Source organism: Manis pentadactyla, chromosome 6 (genome assembly GCF_030020395.1).
Source record: "Manis pentadactyla isolate mManPen7 chromosome 6, mManPen7.hap1, whole genome shotgun sequence".
NCBI lineage: Eukaryota > Metazoa > Chordata > Mammalia > Pholidota > Manidae > Manis > Manis pentadactyla.
Genome location: NC_080024.1, coordinates 319,621 through 341,090, shown reverse-complemented (window position 1 = coordinate 341,090; position 21,470 = coordinate 319,621). Strand labels below are relative to the sequence as shown.

At 45.8% G+C, this 21,470-nt stretch overlaps 1 protein-coding gene and 1 pseudogene across 2 annotated transcripts in view; one reads left to right on the top strand and one right to left on the bottom strand.

Moving 5' to 3' along the window:
* THAP4 (THAP domain containing 4) overlaps positions 1-21,416 on the bottom strand; it is a 36,620-nt gene extending 15,204 nt beyond the window's left edge. The window contains exons 1-2 of one of the 2 annotated variants that reach the window (XM_036901310.2): positions 21,206-21,416; positions 18,234-19,390 (exon numbers count right to left, since the gene is read on the bottom strand). In XM_036901310.2, the coding sequence (XP_036757205.2) occupies positions 18,234-19,390; positions 21,206-21,282 (1,234 nt within the window). In that variant the 5' untranslated portion in view covers positions 21,283-21,416. Of the gene's footprint in view, positions 1-18,233; positions 19,391-20,583; positions 20,743-21,205 lie in introns of those variants that run through there. The other variant, XM_057503323.1, reaches the window with a different exon arrangement.
* LOC118920444 (cyclin-dependent kinase-like 4) lies at positions 4,704-10,363 on the top strand (annotated as a pseudogene).
* Positions 21,417-21,470: the final 54 nt, after the last annotated feature.

The following is a 21,470-nucleotide window of genomic DNA, read 5'->3' as shown; positions in this document are numbered from 1 at the left end:
ACGGCAAAGCCAGCACACTTCCCTTCTGGAGGTCCTTTTGTGGGGGCCACGCACTGGGTCTCAGCCAAGCCTGCCCCCTAGAGGGGAGGCATACAACTGCAATGGTGGTTAGGGAGCTGGGAGAGGACCCTAGGAGTGGGTGAGGACCCCAGGAGCGGGGAGAGGACCTCAAGATTGGGTGAGGATCCCAGGACTGGGGAGAGGACCCCAGGAGCAGGGAGAGGACCCCAGGATCAGGATGAGGACCCCAGGAGTGTCATGAGGACCCCAGGAGTGGGCAGAGGACCCCAGGAGTGGGGAGAGGACCCGAGGAGTGGGTGAGGACCCCAGGAATGGCATGAGGACTCCAGGAGTGGGGAGAGGACCCCAGGACTGGGTGAGGACCCCAGGATTGAGTGAGGACTCCAGAAACCATGGGCCTGCGGGGGATCTCCTGGAATATCGGAGGGACCTGCCTCACCCCTTCTTTGGGTAGAGCTAAGGCCACCCTGACAGGAGGGCCACACACTTGCTGCCATGCTGCCCTGTGCCCTTGTGGTCTTTCTATGGCTGGTCCAGAGGGACCCCCTCATGGGAATGCCAAGGCAGCCACGACAGCAGCCCTTCCCCAGACCCCAAAGGCTGGCAGGAGAGATCCCACAGTGCCCCCACCACAGGCTCCTTGTCACCCCTGCAGCGCCCTGTGCACCTTCCCACTCGTCTCTGCCCAGGCTGTGCCCACGGTCCACCCCTGCCACATTCACCCCCGGGTGGACACCTCCTGCCACGGGATGGAGCCGTCCTCACCCAGCCTGCTCCGCAGAGGGCTGAGAGGGGAGCGCGTCAGCCAGGGGGCAGGGACAGTGGAAGAGACAGACAGTGGGACAGGTCTGAGTGAACATCATCACCTCTTCCAGAAAATAATTAAAAGGCTACCAAAGCTAATTAAAAAACTTGATTTTCAGGGCAAACAGGTCACAGAGATACAATTGCACGGCCACCAAAACAAGCCGGAGGGCTGTGCGAGTGGCTGGGAGAGTGGCAGCCCCACTGAAGGGCGAAGGTGCCCTGGGAGATGGGCCCAGCACACGCCTGCCTCACAAGCAGCAGGAACTAGCAGCAACCTGGGCAGGACAGCACCACCAGACATCGGTCAGGACACCTGCGAGGCCATGTGCCACTCAGGAAGGAAAGGGTGCTGCCATGCAGACTGTCCTCTCCCGCCAGGCTGGCTGTGAGAGCTGCCAGATTCCTAAGTGTGAAGTGAGTCTGGAACAGGTGAAACGCGGCAGCGCGTGGGGCACGGAAAAGAGCAGTGAGCCCGAGGGAGACCAGAGGGCTGCTGGGGCCCAGTCTTGCCACACTCATTCAAACCTGGACGGCGTGTCGCCTCTGTGGGAAAGACTGCTGATGAGGGATACAGGAAGTGGGCGGGCAAATGGCAGGGAAAGAGGACAAGGTGAGGCCTGGGCTGGCACGAGTAGGGAAATAAGTAGAAAATGTGATCAAACCACCACCAGAAGGACGCTGAGCTGGAAGGAGCCCAGGGACAGGCTGCCAGGACACGCGGCTGGGATGCAGGGCAGGTGCGAGGGGGAAAGACAGGAAAAGTGAGGAGGCGAAAGTGGCCAGCCAAGGTGAGGTGGCAGCCGCAGGCAGAGTGTGAGCCACAACAAGGGGCAGCCTGCTGCCAGGTGTGCCCAGGGAGAGGAAGCACACATCCACACAAACCAGACACGCGTGTTCCAGCAGCTCTAGTCACGAGACAAACTGGCAACGGCCATGTGACCTTAACTGATTATGATCATCAAAACGAGGCCTGTCCCGAGGTTCTGGGACTCAGTGTGAGGAGCGAAGCACTGGCACACGTTACAACACACATGCACCTTGGGAGTGTCACGCTAAGGGAAAGAAGCCAGTGTCGAGGCCCACTGCTTATGTGTGATTCCCCTGATACGCAAGGTGAGAAGAGGCAAGCCCGCAGAGCCTGGAGACAGGGTGGCCAGAACCAGGATGTGGGAAGAGGGGCTTTAGACGTGATGTGGGTTAGGAGGTGGATGCGGGCAGAGGTGGGCTGGACAGAGGCAGCCTAGCTGGCAGGAAGAGGGGGCCACATGAGCTAAGGGTGGACCCCCACCCTCAGGGCAGGTTAGAACCCCCTGAGAGGTGGACTCAGTGCATAATTGGCACCTGAACTGAGGGTGGGAGGGTGTTTCTGGAAGAGCAGGTAGAAGACTGCTAAGAGCCTAATTTCCTGCCTCCAACAAATTCAGTCTAAACCCAATTTAGGTGCGCTTGTAAATCGACTTTGCAATGGCCAAGAAGTGTGCGCCGGATCATGTGGAGCCTTCATAACCGAAGTGCAGCAAGTCCTGGAAATGCAACTAATCCTTCAGACATTGGTTGTTTCCAAGGTCCACAGACCTCACATCTGATGGATTCTGCAAATTTCTGGAGCACACTAGGAAAGTGAAAGTGGAAGCAGTATGCATACTTAGTAATATATTAAAAAGACTAGAATATTCTAAATGACTCATCTTTTAAAAGGTAGAAGAAACATTTGGAATAGAAAAAATTAACTTGCACAAATGAAGGTGCCGGCAGTTAAATGCATGTCAGGAAACCCTAGGCTTACTGGCCAGCAGCCACAGCAAAAGCCTGATACCATGAGACACCTGCCCTGCTGCAGAATCTCTGATTGCTCTGAGAAACACTTCAGATGTAGTCCTCCTGGCTTGCTGTTATGTGCTCTTAATTGGAATGAATTTTAATTTGGGCGAGGATAACAGGGCAACAAGCAGTGAACAGTCAGTGGCAGACAGCAGGACCCACATACCTACAGATCTACAGATCCCACCGGTAGCTTCCTCCCACTACAGCATGACCCTTGCCCAGCAGTGTGACACGTGCCGGCCCGCACCAGGGGCTAAGTGGGTTCCTCTGCAGAGCTGGCCGTCTGCACCTCCACCACTCCAAGTTGCCCCACCTCCCAGGCCCTGCCTCTCTTGTTTCGACTGAAGAGTGTGGCGTGGGGAGGGACCAATAAGACGATTCCAAACCCACATGTCAGGTCATAAGGCCCATCACACAGCAAAGCTCATCAAGGCATATCCATAAGACTTGTGTTTTACTCTATGCAGATTATGCTTCATTAGGAAAAAAAAAAAGAAAGGCATTTAAAAGTTAACAAAGAAGTAATAAATGAGGGATCTAGCCTACTTGCTACTTTCAACCTCTTCCAAATCAATCAGACAGGCTTTTCTATGCATTTTTTCCTCATGTAATTTTCTTTTTATTAAAACCTCAACCAAAATGGAAAACAGAAATTAAAAATTTCCTTTTTTGGAGCAAGACAGTGAAAGCAGGCTCACCCATCCCAAAGTTTTCTAAACTCCGGACACAGTCAAGGTTCTTCAAGGTTATTTTCTGACAACTGATCTGTTAAAAGCCTGGCAGGAAGTGAATGCCAAACTTGAAGAATGTATTCTGGGATCTGCAGTTCTACCCATAAAGATGATTCTTCAGAAAAAGAAGACAATTTTGGAGCTGGGAGGAGCTTTGGAGGTCAGATTGAGTTTCAGGAAGGTAGGACAGGCCAGAGAGGTTAAATGTCTTGTGCAGAGCAAGGAGTGGGGCTCTGCTCTCTGTGGTTCCCACTGGGGACCCAGGGAAGCTCGCAGAGCCAGGCACACAACAGAGCTGTCTTTCTAAACAGTCACTCTAGAAATTCTTTTGTTTGCCTCCTAGAAGGCTGAATGCCCACACAGCTTGGCTTTAAAAGCAGATGCTCAGTCTCCTGGCAAACGGGTCTGCAGATGAGCCCAGAACCCCAATGACAGGAAACAAGCAGACACACCTACTGGGACTCAGAGAAAGATCCCCTCTGGGCACAGCCAGCCTCACACAGCCTTGTATTAGTTTCAGCAGGGTTCCTGTCACTAACTGCACAGCGCAATGGAGCAGAGCACTGCTGGCCGTCCCAATGCGGGGGACACTGTTCTGCCTTGTGATCTGTTTGTGTCTCACTGGCATAGCACACCCAGAGAAGCTGTTCCCCTAAAATGATAGCAAGGTCCTCGCTTTATCATGCATGAAATGGGAAGGTATGCATGCACATGGGAAATAAGAAATGATGGACAGCAAACAGGGCAAATGTTTCCATTAAATACAAAAAGATGTAACGGGAGACCAAATAGTTACTGTCTGCAGATGTCATGGTTACCTAATTGATCCAGAAGTCTCAACTGAACAACTATTAAAAGTAATAAGGTTAGAACTGGTCATGTACTAAAATTGGTAGCTTTCCTGCATTTCAGCAACAACCAAATTAAAAACTATAAGGGAAGGGGGCTTCCAGTTACAACCATGACACCTAATGAGATTAGAGGTCAGAACTCCCGTCTTCACAACATGAAACACAGGAAGAACTAAGAATCAATGACTTTTTTGGACTCATCAGAAAACTGAAGTCATAGATGTCTCCCCAAATCTGCAGAGACCTGCTAACACAGTTACAGCCAAGATCTGCTCACCTGGGGCAGAAACCACTGGAGCCAAGAACTAGCAGGAACTCTTGATACTGACTTGGATGAAATGCTGGAAGCAGAGTGTGGACAGCGTTTGAGTGAGAATCTCTGGGGCTGCAGGCTTGGGGGGTCCCACTTTTGTGGAATTGACATTTAGGAACCCAAGTTCTCACCATGAAAAGCCAAGAAAAAGATCACCTCGCTCTGCAGGGGGAGAGGAAGGGAACTGTTCTGCGACACACCCAGAGCATCTCCCAAACAACACAGTGAGAATGGCTCTCCAGGGCGTGGTCTCACCCAGGGCAGGGCACTGCCCACACCAGCCTTGCCATCTCACCCAAGGGGGGAAAGAAAAGGAGAAACATGTGCAAGGGGCACAGCCCACAAAAGGCTGACATGGAATCACAAGATCAGACTGCTTCTTCCCCCAGCCTCGTACCTGGACCCCAACAGGAAAGGCGGAAGTTCTCAGGGAACCCTAAGGACAACGTGGCAGACAGAACATGAGGACACGAGAGGAATTTGAAGCCCCCGGGATCTGGTCACAGCAGAGATCAGACACAGCCCAAAGAGAGCCAGGTCAGCATGATACCTCAAGCTAAAGGCCTGTTTGCCTCCGTTTCTCTTATCTGATACATGTCTACCCTTCAAAGAAACTACAAGACAGGCTTAAAGGCAGAAGAAACATAGTCTTATGAACCCTCACCTAGCATAAGGACCTGACTCAGACACGGCAGGGACTTTGGAATGATCAGACTTGGAACTTAAAATAACCACGATTAACATGCTCTAATGGACAAAGTGGACAACATGCAAGAGCAGATGAGTCATGTTAAGTGGAGAGGAAATGCTGAAGATCAAACCTACAGTCACAGAAATGAAGAAAGCCACTGACGGATGGGGGAAGCAGCAGTGAATCTGCAGAAAACATGCCAACAGGAACCTTCCAAACAAAATGCAAAGAGGAAACACAGAAAAAAGAAAAGACTAACAGAGAGTCACAAAGGTGATACACGTGCACAATGGAAATAAAAGGAGACAACAGGGAAGACACGTGTATAGCTGAGAATTTTTCAAAATTAACAGCAGACTGAACCACAGATGCAGGAAGCTCAGGGAACATCAAGCATGATAAATACCAAAAAATCTACACCTCAGCACATCATATTCAAAGTGCAGAAGACCAAAGACAATGAATCTTGAAAGAAGCCAGAGGAAAAATAACCTTTTCTACAGAGAAAAAAGGGTAAGAACTACAGTAGGCTTCTCACTAGAAGTCATGCAAGCCGAGTAGCTCCTATGTCCAGTGAAGCCATCCTTCAAAAGGAGGTGAAATAAAGACTCTTCCAAATAAAAGCTGATGGAGTTCTTTGCCAGTAGACATGCCCTGCAAGAAATATCAAAAGAAGTTCTTCAAGGAGAAGGAAAATAATACACGACAGAAACTCAAATCTTTATAAAGAGCATCAGAGCCCCCGTCTGCCGCACCACGGCCGGCCGGAGCCGGGGGCAGGTGGCAGGTGGGCTCGGAGGCCTGCAGGGAGAAGTGGGGGTGGGATGGAGGATTCCAGCGAAGGGCAGGTTCGCTGCCTTCCCCTCGGCGGCCTCTGGAGGGCCAGGTGGAGGTATAGCACTTTGGACCAGGTCTTGTTCTCAGCTCGCAGTACTTAAATGGGTTAGGAAGGAAAAGATAAACACCATATCCAAGAGTATAAAATGCTCCATCAGCTGAATCTTACAGCAGCATATTTTCATCATTTACCTGAGGATAATAAAACCAGTAGATAAGTTTCCCTTCCACAGATGTTGGAGGTGCATCACTGTACTGTAAGTCAATCAATACAGTAATTTAAGTCACTTCAACTATAATGGAAAAGTATGAAAAATTAGCTAAGATTGGAGAAGGGTCTTATGGGTTGTATTCAAATGCAGAAACAAAACGTCTGGACAAGTGGTAGCTATTAAAAAACGTGTGGAATCTGAAGATGATTCTGTTGTTAAGAAAATAGCACTAAGATAAATATGTATGTTGAAGCAATTAAAACACCCAAACCTTGTGAACCTCATTGAGGTGTTCAAGAGAAAAAGGAAAATGCATTTAGTTTTTGAATACTGTGATCATACACTTTTAAACAAGCTGGAAAGAAACCCAAATGGAGTGGCCAATGGAGTGATAAAAAGTATCTTATGGCAAACACTTCAAGCTCTTAATTTCTGTCATAAACATAACTGTATTCACAGAGACGTAAAACCTGAAAACATTCTGATAACTAAGCAAGGAATAATCAAGATCTATGACTTTGGGTTTGCACGAATTCTGATTCTAGGAGATGCCTACACTGATTATGTGGCTACGAGATGGTACCGAGGTCCTGAACTTCTTGTGGGAGACACTCAGTATGGTTCTTTGGTAGATGTATGGGCTACTGGTTGCGTTTTTGCAGAGCTTCTGACAGGCCAGCCACTCTGGCCTGGAAAAATCAGATGTGGACCAACTTTATCTGATAATCAGAACACTAGGAAAACTAATCCCAAGACACCAATCTATCTTTACAAGCAACCAATTTTTCCAAGGCATCAGTATTCCTGAACCAGAAGACACGGAAACTCTTGAAGAAAAGTTCTCAGGTGCGCATCCTGTGGCTTTGAGTCTCATGAGGGTGTGTCTGAAGATGCATCCAGATGACGGACTTACCTGTGCGCACCTCTTGCAGAGCCCCCTACTTTGATTCCTTTTGAGAGGACCAAATTAAAAGAAAAGCACATCATGAAGGAAGAAACAGAAGACGTCAGCAGGTACCTCCATTCAAAAGCTAAAGTGCTGTAAAAAAAATTTTTTTTTCCGTTTTCTACCTTTCAACATGAAACTAGGTGGACCCCAAGACCTTTTCTTTCCACTGGTTTAGTTGTATTTGTTTATCTTAATAAATACTGATGATTGATATAATAAAACCAGAAAACTATGAAAATAAAAAAAAGGAGCATCAGAGAAGGAACAAATGAAAGTCAAATAAAATCTTTTCTTTTTCTTATTCCTAATTGACCTAATAGACAAGTGTCTGTTCAAATCAATAATAGTAACAGTGTGATTAAAGAATACAGTCAAGTGACATGAATGACAGCAATTTTATAAAGGATTAGAACGAAATGGGGAATACTGTGTTATAAACTACTTGTGCTGCCCTTGAGGGGGCACAGTATTATTTTAAAGTGGACTAAGATTACAGCTGATCCCTGAACAACATGGGTTTGAACTGTGCAGGTCGTCTTTATGTGAAGGTTTTTTCCCAATAAATATACTGAAAAATTTTTTGGGAGATTTATGACAATTTGAAATAAACATTCTCTTTTCTCTAGCTTGCTTTATTGCAAAAACATGGTATCTAATAGATATAAACATAAAGTATGTGTTAACCATTTATGCTATCAGTAATGCTTCTGGTCAACAGGAGGCTAATATCAGGTAAGTGTTTGAGGGGATCAAAGTTACAGACAGATTTTCGACTGCGCTGCTCAGGGGTCAACTGTAATTGTAAATGTCTAGTGCAAATTCTAGGACAACCCTGAAAAAGTTTTTAAAAAGTATTAATTGGTATGGTAAGGGGAAAAAATGAATTCACTAAAATGCTCAATTAAAACCAGAAAAGGCAGAAAAGAGGAGGAAGAACAGATACAAACAGAAAGCTATTATTAACATGACAGAACATAATCCAACTATGGCAATAATCTCTTTAAAACATAAATGGCCTAAGTATGCTAATGAAAAGATGGAGACTGTCAGAGTAGATTGAAAAAAAGATTCAACTCCATGTTGTCTATGAGAAACATTTTAAATATAAAGACACAGATTAAAAGTAAAGTGATAGAGAAAGATATATCATGCTAATACAAATCAAAAGAAAGCTGGAATAGTTAGTTTCAGACAAAGTAGACAATAGGACAAGAAAAATTATCAGGGACAAAGAGGGTCATTACACAGTAAAAAGGAAGACACACAACCTGACTGGGCTGAGGGATGCCCAGAGAGCTGGTAAACGTTATTTCCGGGTGCATGTGTGCGGGTGTTTCCAGAAGAGAACATTTCAATGGGTGAACTGAGTAAAGCACATGGCCCTTCCCTACGTGGTGGGCACTGAAGGCCTGCGTGCAACAAGAGGCAGGTGAACCTGCTCTCTGAGCTGGGCCATCTTCTGTCCTGAGACAGCACTGCTCCTGGTCCCTGGGCCTTTAGAGTCAAATTGAGACTTATACCCACCTAAATGCTCCTACCTCCCTACCCCCCAACAATTTTCAGGCCTTTGGACAGAGACAATCACTTTACCAGCTTTCTACCCACAATCACAGGGGTCAATTTCTATAATAAAATTTCCTCTGGTATGTATGTGCATATCTGTCTATGTGTCTGTGTATATGTACATGTATATGCACATGTATATGTATACATCCTGTTGATTCTGTTTCTTTGGAGAACCCGAACGCCTACTTTATCCATCAACAGCAGAACACACATCTTTCTCAAGCTCACATGGATCACTCACCAAGATAGACCATATCTTGTCCCATGAGGTTCACCTTAACAAATCTAACAGACTGGTGATTATACAAAGTATGCTCTCAGAGTACAAAGGAATTAAACTAGAAATCAGTAATTGCAAGGTAGTTGAAAAATCTCCAAATATTTGTAGATTAAACAAGACACTTCTAAAGAACTGAACTGCGTCAACAAGGAAACCTCAAGAGAAATAAAAAAATGTGAACTAAATGGAATGAGATACAACTTATCAAAATTTGTGGGATCCAATAAAAGCAACATTTGGAGGGAAACTTATGGTACTGAGTATATATTAGAAAAGGAAAAAATGTTTAAAATTAATAATCTAAGTTTAACCTTAGGAAAGTAGGAAAAAAAAAGAGCACTTAAGTTGAAAGCAAGCAGAAACCAATGAAACTGAAAATAGGAAAATAATGAAATCACAAAAATCAAAGGCTGTTTTTTAAAAAAAGATCACTGACATTGGTACACTCTAGTCCAGGTAACTAAGAAAAGAGAAAGAGAAGACACAAATTACCAGTAGCACAATAAAAGGGCCATTACTACTGATCCTATGGATATCAAAAGGTCCCTAAAGGGATACTATGAATAACTCTATGTGCACAAATTTGATAACTTAGGTGAAACAGGCCAATTCCTTGAAAGACACATACTAATCAAACTCATAGAAGGAGAAACAATAATCTGAATAGGCCTGTATCTATTAAACAAATTGAATGAATAATAACTTTCCAAAACAGAAAGCACCAGGCCCAGACAAGTTCACTTTAAGGAAGAAATTATACATGTTCTTCATAATCTCTTCTAGAAGGTAGTAGCAGAGGGACTACTACCAACTCACAGCATTACCCTAAAACCAAAACTAGATAAAGACATCATCAGAAAGGAAAACCACATACAAGTATTTCTCAAGAACACAGATGCAAAAATCCTTAACAAGCATTAGCAAATTAAATCCAACAACATAAAAAAATATGTTATGACCAAGTGGGTTTTTTCCCAGGTATGCAAGGTTGGTCCTGCATCAAATGACGTAATCCATCAAAGAAAAATCACACAATCCCATCGGTAGATGCAGAAAAAGTGTTTGACAAAATCCAATACCCACTCATAATAAAAACTCTCAATAAACTAAGAATAAGGAGGAACTTACTCAACTTGATTAAGAGCATCTATTTAAAACAACAACAACAACAAAAAAAACCCAAAAAAAAACACAACAGCTCACATCACTTACTGGTGAGAAACTCAAAGCTTTCCTACTAAGACCAGGAGGAAGGCAGGGATGCTGCTCCCACGCTCATTTCAACACTGCACTGGAAATCCTAATCGAAGCAGTAAGAGAAGAAGAGGAGATAAAAGATATACAGATTGGGATGGAAAACATAAAACTGTCTTTGTTTGCAGATAACATGCCTGTCCATGCAGAAAATCCCAGAGAATCCACAAAAAACTCCTGAAATGAATAAGCAGTATAGCAATTTTGGAGCATGCAAGATTAACATACAAAATTTAATTGTTTTTGTATATATCAGTAATAACCTCTGAAACAGAAAACACAGGAACATTTACACTTGCACCAAAAAAAGAAAAAATATTTCAGTACAACTCTAACAAATTATACATAAGATTTACATGAGGAAAACTATAAAACTCTGAAGAAAGAAATAAAAGAGCCAAATGAATGGATGGACAGTCTGTGTTCATGGTCAGGAAGACGCAATTCTGCTAAGACGTCAACATGACCTGTAAAGTCAACACAACCTCAATCAAAATCCAAGCAAGTCTCTTTGTGGATATTAACAAGCTGATTCTAAAGTTTGAAGGGGGGTGCAAAAGACCCAGAATAGCCAGCACAATATTCAAATATCCATGAAAAGGACCAAATGGAGAACTCACAATACCCCAATTCAAGACTTACTAAAAAGTCACAGTGATCAATACAGCATGGTGTCAGCAAAAGAAGACACACAGATCAATCCACAACAGAGAATCCAGAAACAGACCTACACAAATACAGGCAAACCACTTCTTGACAAAAGGAGCAATGGTGGTACAATGGAGAAAGAAGAGTCTAGTCCAGCCAACAAATGGCTTGGTACAACTGGACCATACAAAAAAAAAGACTCTAGACACAGACCTTACACCTTACAAAAATTAACTCAAAATAGATTACAGACCTAAATGTAAAAAGTAAAAGTAAAAATTCCTTAGAGAAACAGGAAAAAAATTTATGTGACCTTCAACTTGGCAATGAGGTTTAGATACAACACTAAAACATGATCCATGTAAGAAAAAATTGATACTGGAATTTATTAAAATAAAAAATGTATTTTCTGTAAAGACATTGTTAAAGAGAACAAAATAAAAAGAGAATAAAGTGAAAAGACTTGGAGAAAACATTTGGGAAGAAAAAAAAACAAAAAAACTACCTGTCGCCCTCCCTGCTTCCTCCTCCTTGGGCCCTGCAGGCAATGCATTTTCTTTTGGCCCCTGGTTTTGGAAAAATTCACATTCCTGACCTATGTTTAGATTTTCCTACCATTTCTATTTCATACATTTAACTTGTAGACTGTGATGTTGTTATTACATAATGAACTGAAACAAAAAAGGGCTTGTACCCAAAATATACAAAGAACTTGTAAAACTCAAAAATAACAACAAAAAAAACAAACCAATTAAAAAAAAATAGGCCAAATATCTTCAAAAAGATGAACAAAATCAATAAACCTTTAGCTAGACAGACTAGGAAAAAAAGAGATAAGATTCAAGTTACTAAAAACAAACACAAGTGAGGACATTACTACTGATTCTACAAAAATAAGATGGAAGTATAACAGGACTTTCAACAACTGTGTGCCAAAAAACTGGATAACCCAGATGAAAGGGACAAATTCCTAAAAACATAAAACCTACCAAGACTAACTCAGGAACAGAAAATCTGAGTAGACCTATAATTAGTAAAAGGATCGAATAAAAAAATCTTGAGACAAGGAAATGCTGAAAACCTAATGGCTTCACTGGTGAATTCTACCAAACATTTAAAGTAGAACTAATAGAAATCATTCGCAAACCTTTCAATAAATTGAAGAGGAACACTTCCTAATTCATTCTATGAGACCAGCATAACCCTGACACTGAAGCGAAATATGATGGAGAATCATGTCCCTTATGACCACTGATGCAAAATATCTCAACAAAATACTAACAGAATGAATTCAGCAGCAGTATTAAAAGAATTACACATCAGGCCAAGTGGGATTTATTCCTAGAATGCAACGATAGTTTAATATACTAAAGTCATACACCTCATCAACAAAATGAAGGGGGAAAACTACACAATCATCTTGATGCAGAAAGAGCGTGAGATAGAATTCAACACCCTTTCATGATAAAAACACTCAACAAAATAGGAGTAGAAAGAAACTACCTCAACATAATAAAAGTCATGTGTTAAAAGCACACAGCAAATGTTAAACTGGTTTTTGTGAGAGAATGAAAGCTCTTCCTGTAGGATCAGGAACAAGACACGGATACCAGTTCACTTTTATTCAACATTGCACTGAAAGTTCTATTCAGAATAAACAGACAAGAAATAGAAAGAAAAAGCATCCAACTTGGAAAAAAAAGTAGTTACCTGTATTTGCAGGTGATATGATCTCATATGTAGAGAATCCTAAAGACTTCACAAAAAAAGCTGTTAGAGCTAATAAATGAATTCAGTAAAGAACAGGATACAAAGTCAACACATAAAAAATCAGTTGTTTTTCTATACACAAATAATGAACTACCTGAAGAAAATTTACAAAAACAATTCCATTTATGATAGCATCAAAAAGAAAATACTTGAGAATTAACCAAGTGGGTGAGGGACTTGTACAGTAAAAATTACAAAACATTTCAGAAAGAAATTAAAGAAGACATAATAAATAAATGGAAACATATCCTGTGTTCATGAACTGGAAGGCTTGATACTGTTAGGAGTGACAATATTACCCAAAGCACTCTACAGATTCAATGCAATCCCTATCAAAATCCCAACCATGCTTTTTAAAATAGGAAAACCACCCTAAAATTCATATGCAATCCCAATGAACCTACAACAGCCAAAACAATCCTGAAAAAGAACAAAACTGAGATGATTCACACTCCCTGATTTCAAAACTTCTCAAAGCTCCAGTAATCAAAACAGTGTGTTATTAGCATAGACAGACATAGTGTGGAACAGAATAGAAGGTTCAGAAATAAGCCCTCACGGTATTATGTTTAGTACACACAATGTGGAGGATCACGGGGAGAACAGTGTAGCACAGAGAAGGCACATAGTGGATCTGTGCCATCTTACTGCACTGATGGACAGTGACTGCACTGGGGTATGGGTGGGGACTTGATAATATGGGCAAATGTAGTAACCACATTGTTTTTTTATGTGAAATTTTCATAAGAGTGTATATCAATTATATCTTAATAAAAAATTTAAAAAAAGAAATAAACCCTCACATATATGGTCAAATCTATTTTGACAAGGGTGCCAAGACCACATTCAATAGGGAAAAGACAGTTTTTTCAACAAATGGTGCTGGGAAAACTGGATAACCCCATGCAAAAGAATGAAGCTGGATATTTATCTAACACCATCTACAAAAATTAACCCAAAATGGATCAAGGACCTAAACCTAAGACCTAAAACAGAAAAACTCTTGGAAGAAAACAGAACAAAAGCTTCATACCACTGGACTTGGGGGTGATTTCTCGGCTATTACATCAAAGGCACAGCTAACAAAAGAAAAACAGTAAGTAGACAAATCAGACTTCATGAAAAATCAAAACATTTGTACATCAAATGGCACTATCCACAGAGTAAAAAGGCAGCCCACAGAATAGGAGAAAATATTTGCAAATTATATTTCTGGTAAGAGATTGATATCCAGAATATACAGAGAGCTCCTGAAAGTAAACAACAAAAAAACAAATGACCTGATTATAAAATGGACAAAAAGGGCTTGAATGGACAATTCTCCAAAGCAGACATACGAATGGCCAAAAAGCTCATGAAAAGATGCTCAACATCACTGATCACTAGAGAAGTACAAATCAAAACCACAATTATTTACCTACTCATCCCCATTAAGACAACTGCTATCAAAAACAGAAAACAAGTGTTGGCAAGGATGTGGAGAAATTGGAACACTTAAACACCACTGGTAGTAATATAAAATGGTGCAATTGCTATAGAAAACAGTATAGAAGTTGCTTAAAAATTAAACATGTAATTATCATATGATCCAGAAATTCCACTTTTGGGAAAAACCCCAAAGAAACTGAAAGCAGGGTCTGGAAGAAATATCTGCATGTCCCTGTTTATGGCAGCATTATTTACAACAGCTACAATGTGGAGACAGAAGTAAATAAAATGTGGTATATTCACACAATGGAATATTATTCAGCTTTAAAAAGAATGCAAATTCTGCCTTGTGCTACATCATACATGATGAACCTTGAGGACACTATGCTAATGCAATAAGCCAGTCATAGGACAAATATTGTCTGATTCCACTTATCTGAGGTACTCGGAGGGGTCAAAATCATAGACAGAAAGTAGAATAGTGAGTGCCTGGGGCTGTGAGCGGACTGGGAAGTTGTGTTTAATACACACAGGGTTTCGTATTTACAAGAGTTCTGGGGGTGCTGTGCAACAGCATGAAAGTGTTTAATATGGCTGAAGTGTACACTTAAAAATGGCCTTGATGGTAAATTTTTTGTTATGTGTACTTTAATAAAAAAAAGGAAAAGAGAAAAAAAGCTATGAAGCCAAAAAGAACAGAGGCACCTTAAGTACATATTGCTAAGTGAAAGAAGCCAAACTGAAAAGGCCACATGCTTGATTCCGTGGTGTCCACAGACGCCAATTACGTGACGTTCTAAAAGGCTGAACTACAGAAAACAGCGGCTGTTGGGTTGGGAGGGGAAGGGTGACCAGGTGGAAAAGGCAGCCCACCTGTGCTGGTATGGTGGGTACATGGCATTACGCATCTGTTAGACTCAAGTCCAGCACAGTGAACTGTAATGTAAACTATGGACAGTATATTACTAATGTAGTAATCTCGGTTCATCCCTTGTAAGTAATGAATTGCACTAACACAAGGGAAGCCTAGGGAAGGGGAGTCACTCACCAGCTTCCCGCAGGCCCACGGCCCAGCTGTACTGTTGCAGGGAATTTGTCCAAAACCCAGGGGAGTAGCTAAAGATAATGGACTGAATAATGTGGGTATAGCCCCTTTAACATAAAATCCTAAAAAAGACCTAAAGGTTCCTTCATCAACAAACTCCTAATAGCACTGGGAACTGTGAAGAGAGCAGACATTGTGCGGGCAGCTCTGGGCAGGCCCTGGAGACCCAATCAGGGCCCCTCTCCCTCCCACTGCTGAGGACCCCTGCCCCATCCTCCCCTCCCCTCCTCCTGGGAGCACAGGAGCAGCATCTTTCCCATTCTCAGCCCCACCCCAGGCTCCTTCCAGGGCCCAGCACCCTTCGTTCCATCACTTTGGCCCACGGCAGCCCAGACACCTGCTTGCCTGTCACTACTTTACAAATAAAACTCTTCTGGAGCCATGTTTCCCTTGGCTACCCATCTCCCGACTCCGCATCATGGCCAAACCTCTCAAAGCACCTTGGCTCTGCCCCCTTCACCCATTCTAGACCAGCTGCTCTCCCCCTCCCCGAGGAGACCCCATGGGACAGCACCCAGCCATCCTCTCCATTCTGGACAGGGCGGCAGCCAACCTGGCCCAGCACCCATCCTCCCTGCAGAGCCTTTTCTCGCGGCCCCCACGCTCTGCCTTTCCAGCCCTCTCCCCGGATCCTCTGCAGCAGCACCTCCACAAACACGCTGCTCCTTGACTGGGCCCTGTCTCTTCTCCAGCCTCCCTGGGAATGCAGACACAGGCACACATCTCTGAGAGGCTAGAGCACCTAAGGAGTATCTCAAACTCAATGGCTCCCAAATTTTACTGCTGTATGAGTCCAAAAAAGATCATTAAATATTTCCAAAAAGGAGGAAAATGTTGGATACAATAAAAAATGGTGAACAAAGTAACCAAAAATTGTATAATCTCATTCTGGTTGCTTGGTGGGGACAACAGGCATATGGAACAGATCACAGCCAGGTGCCACCTGGGGGGTGGAAGGTGAGGCGCTGGGAGGGCATGGACGGTACCGGAGCTGACCCACCCTACATTTACAGACAGGACCAAATGGTTGTTAACAGTGGACAGACACCCACTAGAAGACCAGAAAAAGAAACAAGAAAGCCTAACAAACTAAACAATAAAAGGGTAAGCCGGATCCTAGCTCCTCCATAATCACAATTTTAAGTGGGTTAAATTACTCCTCAAAAGACAAAGGCTCTCAATTTGAGTTAAAATGTAGCTATAAAATAAAGGGATATAGAAAGGTTGGAAAGGTGAGTAAATAGGACAAACTGGGACAAGGATTCTCTGTGTTGGTAAAGTCAGGAACACTTATGTCTCTAATATGGCTTTGAAACATAAAACTGGACAGACATAAAAGAAAAAATGGGCATCCCAGGGAGAGACCCACCTTCCTGCTCTTAGAAATCAACAGGTCAAGTGAAAGCTGGGAAACAGACCTGTTGACTAATACAGATAAGCTGGACCCAGCTCTGGGAGAGGGAGGAACAATGTTACCAGTGAGCGGAGAGGACATCTTCTTTCCCACAATGAAACAGTCACAAAAACAGACTGTGTATTAAGCCACAGTGAAATCTCAAAAAGATTCCAAAAAGCCAGTATCTTTAAGTGACCCTCTTACTAGATCTTAGAGCAAAAAAATGAATCACAAAAAATCAGCTCTCTTCCCCAAGTCTATCCATCTGAAAAACTGTCAACGCCCATCCTTCTAAATAACCCTTGTTAAGCAAGGACTTAAGGGTGAAACTACCAACTATTTAGAAGTGAACAGCCAGGGAGCAGCCTGAGGCACAGCACAGGAGTGGGCAAGGGTACAGGGGAAGGGGCATGGCCTCCACTGCAGGGACCAGGGAGCCAAAAGACGGAGCAGAGAGGACAGGAGCAGAGAAGCAAGGACGACCGAGAAGAAACAATGCCGAATTGCTCAAAGGAGTAAAGGACCAGTTGTTTGGAAAGACCTGTAATAGTGACAAATGTCGGGAAGTCTGACCCTTGAAGAGGAACAGGAACAGCTTGCAGACACCAGGTGAAGGGAGCTGCCAGTGCCTCAGCCCTCTGCTGGGGCAGTGTCCCCTCAGACCCTCACAGCATGTGAAGACACATGGGGTGGGTTTTGTTTTTGCTTTTGTTAGGGTTGTGCTAATGGTTGTAGCTCTGGGGGTCAAGAAGGTCCTGTCACTTAAGAGCCTTTTTCCACCAGAAGTGTTAATTAATTAAATCCCAGAAGACAAACATTAGTCTGGATTAAACGTTTGCCATGTATATGTTACAGGTAAAAGATACTATCCTCAAAATGTAAAGGATGATATTTAGTATAAATGACAAAATAGGAGAAGCAGAAATGTAGCTAACATATAAAACATATCGAACCTATCTGTATAGATGCAAAGATATGCATGTAAAAGCACAGAAAATCGTCTAAGCCATCACACCAAATTTTGATAGCAACAAGGAACAAGTCAGGAGATAATGAGAAATGGGAATTTTCACCACTTCTTAGCCTACGTATTTCTGTAATGTTTTAAGTTCTACAAAAGAGAATATATTTTACCCAAATAATGTTTAAATTTTTCATGAAATTATTATTAATGATCAAAATGATTTAACTTTAAGGCTATTCATCAAAACATGATGGCAAGGCCCTCCCCGTGGTTTTAAGAGTTTGCTCTATGTTACGCTGAGGCGCTGGCTCCTCTGGAGGTCGCACCTGTGTGAGGTAGGGCAGCCCCACCTTTCCAGTGGGAAACCAGCTGCAGGGGCCCCCTGAGCCAGTGGGTCTGAGTGGCTCCCCTAGTGCACGTGAGAGGCTGCCTTTCCTACTGGCTGAAGCCCGGAGCGGCACTCACCCCTCAAGTGCCCTGGAGCCAGTGGGGGCTCCGTGTACAGGCGCGCTACCCTGGGCCTCTCCCTCCCGCCCCCCGCAGCAGGGCTCTCATGGGCACAGGCAGGGAGCCCGGCTGTACTGACCGCGGCCGGCGGGCAGCAGGCTGCTCAGGCGGGGGAAGCTCGCTCTCAGCTCGTCCAGCTTCTCCTGCAGCTTTCGCACCTGGCTGTCAGAGCGGCTGACCCTCTGCCGCAGGGTCTTAAGCTCGCCGTTCTTCTTTTCCACCTGCTCCCGCAGGCAGCACACCTGGCTCTTGCTCTGCCGGGATGAGAAGCAGTAGGAGTGCAGCGAGTCGATGAGCTTGCAGGCCCCTGATGCCGACAGGATGACCTCGTTGATGGACATGGGGCTGGCGTCGCGGTGCTCACTTTGCACAGCTTCTGCGGCTGGCCTCGGGGTGACATCTGCCGGAGGGGCGGAGGGGCTCTGGGACGGCTCCTGCGGTGTCACTGTGAGGGAGGAACTCGGGGGGCTCTGGGCCAAGCCCTTGTCGGGCCCCAGGCTTGTCCCACTGCAGCCGGCCTCCAGGTCTCTCTTCAGCCGCTTTCGGTCGACAGGCTCTCGGGGGACAGACGGCCTCTCTCGAGTGTGTTTTGAGGAGAAACTATAAGAATGAAGCGAACCAATAAATTTGCATGCCCCAGATCCTGGGGGGCTAAAGTCATCCATGGAAATACCACTCTTATCCACCAAGCCCCCATTGGGGGAGGCAGCGTTCTCATCGCCAGCATCCCCAGTGGGTGTGACTGCATCTCCCTGGCTGCCTGATGCCTTGGCAGCCAGACCATCTCCTGGAGCTCCATCTGGTGTCTGTGGTGCCCGCTCCTGGCTTGCGGCTCCCCGGGCGGCCCTGGGAGCAGTCTCACCCTGTGGCGTGGCCCGTTTCACCCTGCAGGGCTCTGGTCCAGCAGACAGGCTCTCCCTTGAGGAGGAGGATGGACCCGCAGCAACCCTCCCGTCTGCGTCACTCGCTCGTGCCCTCAGGCCCCCAGAGGCCTTTCTGGTGTCTCTTCTCCTGGTGCGGCCATGGCCTCCAGACCCCCTCTTCTTCTCAGTCAGGTGGAAGATGGAGGGCACAGCTGTGGGCTTGAGCAGGCGGTGCTGGTCCTCCAGCCTTTTGGAGAAGCTGTCTTTGGTGAAATGTTCACTACAGAGGAAAGAATACTTAGTGGGGGTCCAGTTTTCCCTTTGAACAGCTTTGAGCCACTGGATCAGTCGTTTTGAGTCCTTTAGGGGGAACCTGCAGGACAAATAACAAAGCAATTAGAAATAACTAAATGTGTACCCCTAAAATTACCAACTATAAAAGCAAAGCGAGCGTTTTGCAAATGTCCAAACCTATATTGACTTGATTATCCACTAAAAGACATTATGAAGACTTAAGGCACACCTACTTGTAAGTTACTACTAGAACAGAAAGATTAATGGTCCAATGCGTACCCTGCAGGAGCTTACAGTCTGTAGGGCAGAAAAAGGACAGATGCTTCCCAGGCTGTCTTAAATGCCCCGAGACAGCACAGGATGGCATTAAGACAACTGGAGGCTTCAGGAAATGCCATAATAGTTCCTGGTTGCTTGTAGCTGACTAACCCTCCCATTGTGACTGGGATGCACGACTATGGATGCTAAAACAGGGATGTTCCGCATTTAGAAGCCAGGCCAGGTGGTGGCCTAAACATCCCAAATGCCCAGCATGGTGCCTGGCCCCAACTGTGTCTCCAACAGCTGAGGATGTGAGACTGGCTCTAACCAGTCGTCAGACTCAAAGGACGTTCGTAGGTGTTCCCTACTGCACTTCCCCTACCAGAAGAAAAACTGCTCCTTTAAAAAAGCAACCATCCCTGGAAGATACTGAATGAGATACACATTATCTCTGCTAAGACAAGGTTTCTATTTAGAAACTGAGCACACTGTGCACGTGGTGGTGGTGGTGGTGGGCGCATCGGGGGGGGGGCTATCTCACCCACCTGAGGTCGCCATGGACAGGACCAGAGCGGATACCAACTCCTCAGGAAGTTCTAAGCAACGTGACCTTCTACACTTCCTCAACGCTTTGCGAGCCCGTTTCCCGAAGACCCCCCACCCCATTCTCATGTCCTTTGACCCACAGCAGTTAGACTATTATGAAGGCCAAGAGCAGCTTTCTCTACAACGCTTTGCCTCGTTTTCGGAAACAGTAACAAAACTGCTGTGACCAGGCTCTGAAAGAAACTGTCACGAAAACCTGGTGGCTGACCTCTGAAATAATATAACTTGTTTTTTTGATAGATTGTAACAACTTAAGGATCGAAGCAAACCACTGTGAACTCCCACTAAGTCTACAAACAACAAATGTCTTTCAGGTCTTAAAACCTTAAACAACACCCAGTAACATAAAACAAAAGCGCCAGGAGGTTTTCAAAGCAGAGCGCCTTCAGATCAGGGCTGTGGTACCTCCAGCGCCAAAGTCCGAGAGAAGCCCTCGCGGAGAGGCCAGGCCAGGCCGGGGAGAAGGCGGCCCCCGCCCGCTGCGGGCCCACTTCCGCGGAGCCCCTTCCCCGCCTCGGGGCAGCGGCCGGCCCTGCTCCGCGGGATGCACGAGCGCTTCCTGCCCGGGGGCGGCCCGGACCCTCCGAGGAGCGTCTGCGGCACGCCAACCCCGAGGACCGGCTGTCTCCGTTCGGCCACGTTCCCGACCGCAGGAACAGAGAGCAGTCACAGCCAATGCAAGAGGACGACCTCCCCGAGGAAGCGCGTTTCCAGAACGCACTGTTTGGAACCCGGCGGCGCCGACTCGAATCAATGAGCGCTCGATGGCCTGGGTGGGGAGCGGTGGGGGGGCCCTCAGGTGGGCGCCGGGGCCGCGCGGTGGGCCGCCGGTGGGCGCAGGGGGCGGCCGCGGTGTCCCGGCCCAGAGACGGCGGCCGGGCCAAGGTCACACAGCGCCCGGCGCTGACTCACTCGCGGGCCCGGCGCATAAAGTGTCTCCGCCTCGGCCGGGCCGTGCGGCCTCAGTTTCCCCCGGCTGGGCGGGGGCGTGGCCGGAGGCGCGCGTCTGCGGGCCGGGCCCGGTTACCTGTGGAAGGAGACGGCGCGCTTCTCCCCCTTGCCCTGCCGGTTGGAGCAGTTCGCGGCCGCGCAGCAGATCACCATCTCGGGCCTCGGCCGCCGCGCCGCACCAGGCTCCGGCCCTTGCTTCGCCGCGCCGAGCCCCGAGCGGGACCGCCCCGAGGGGAGGGCGCGCGGCGACACGGCTGCGGGACGTGGGAGCCGGCCCCGCGGCCCCCGTACGGCAAGATGGCGGCGCGCGCCCGCCGCCCCGCGCGCCCGCGCGCCCGCCC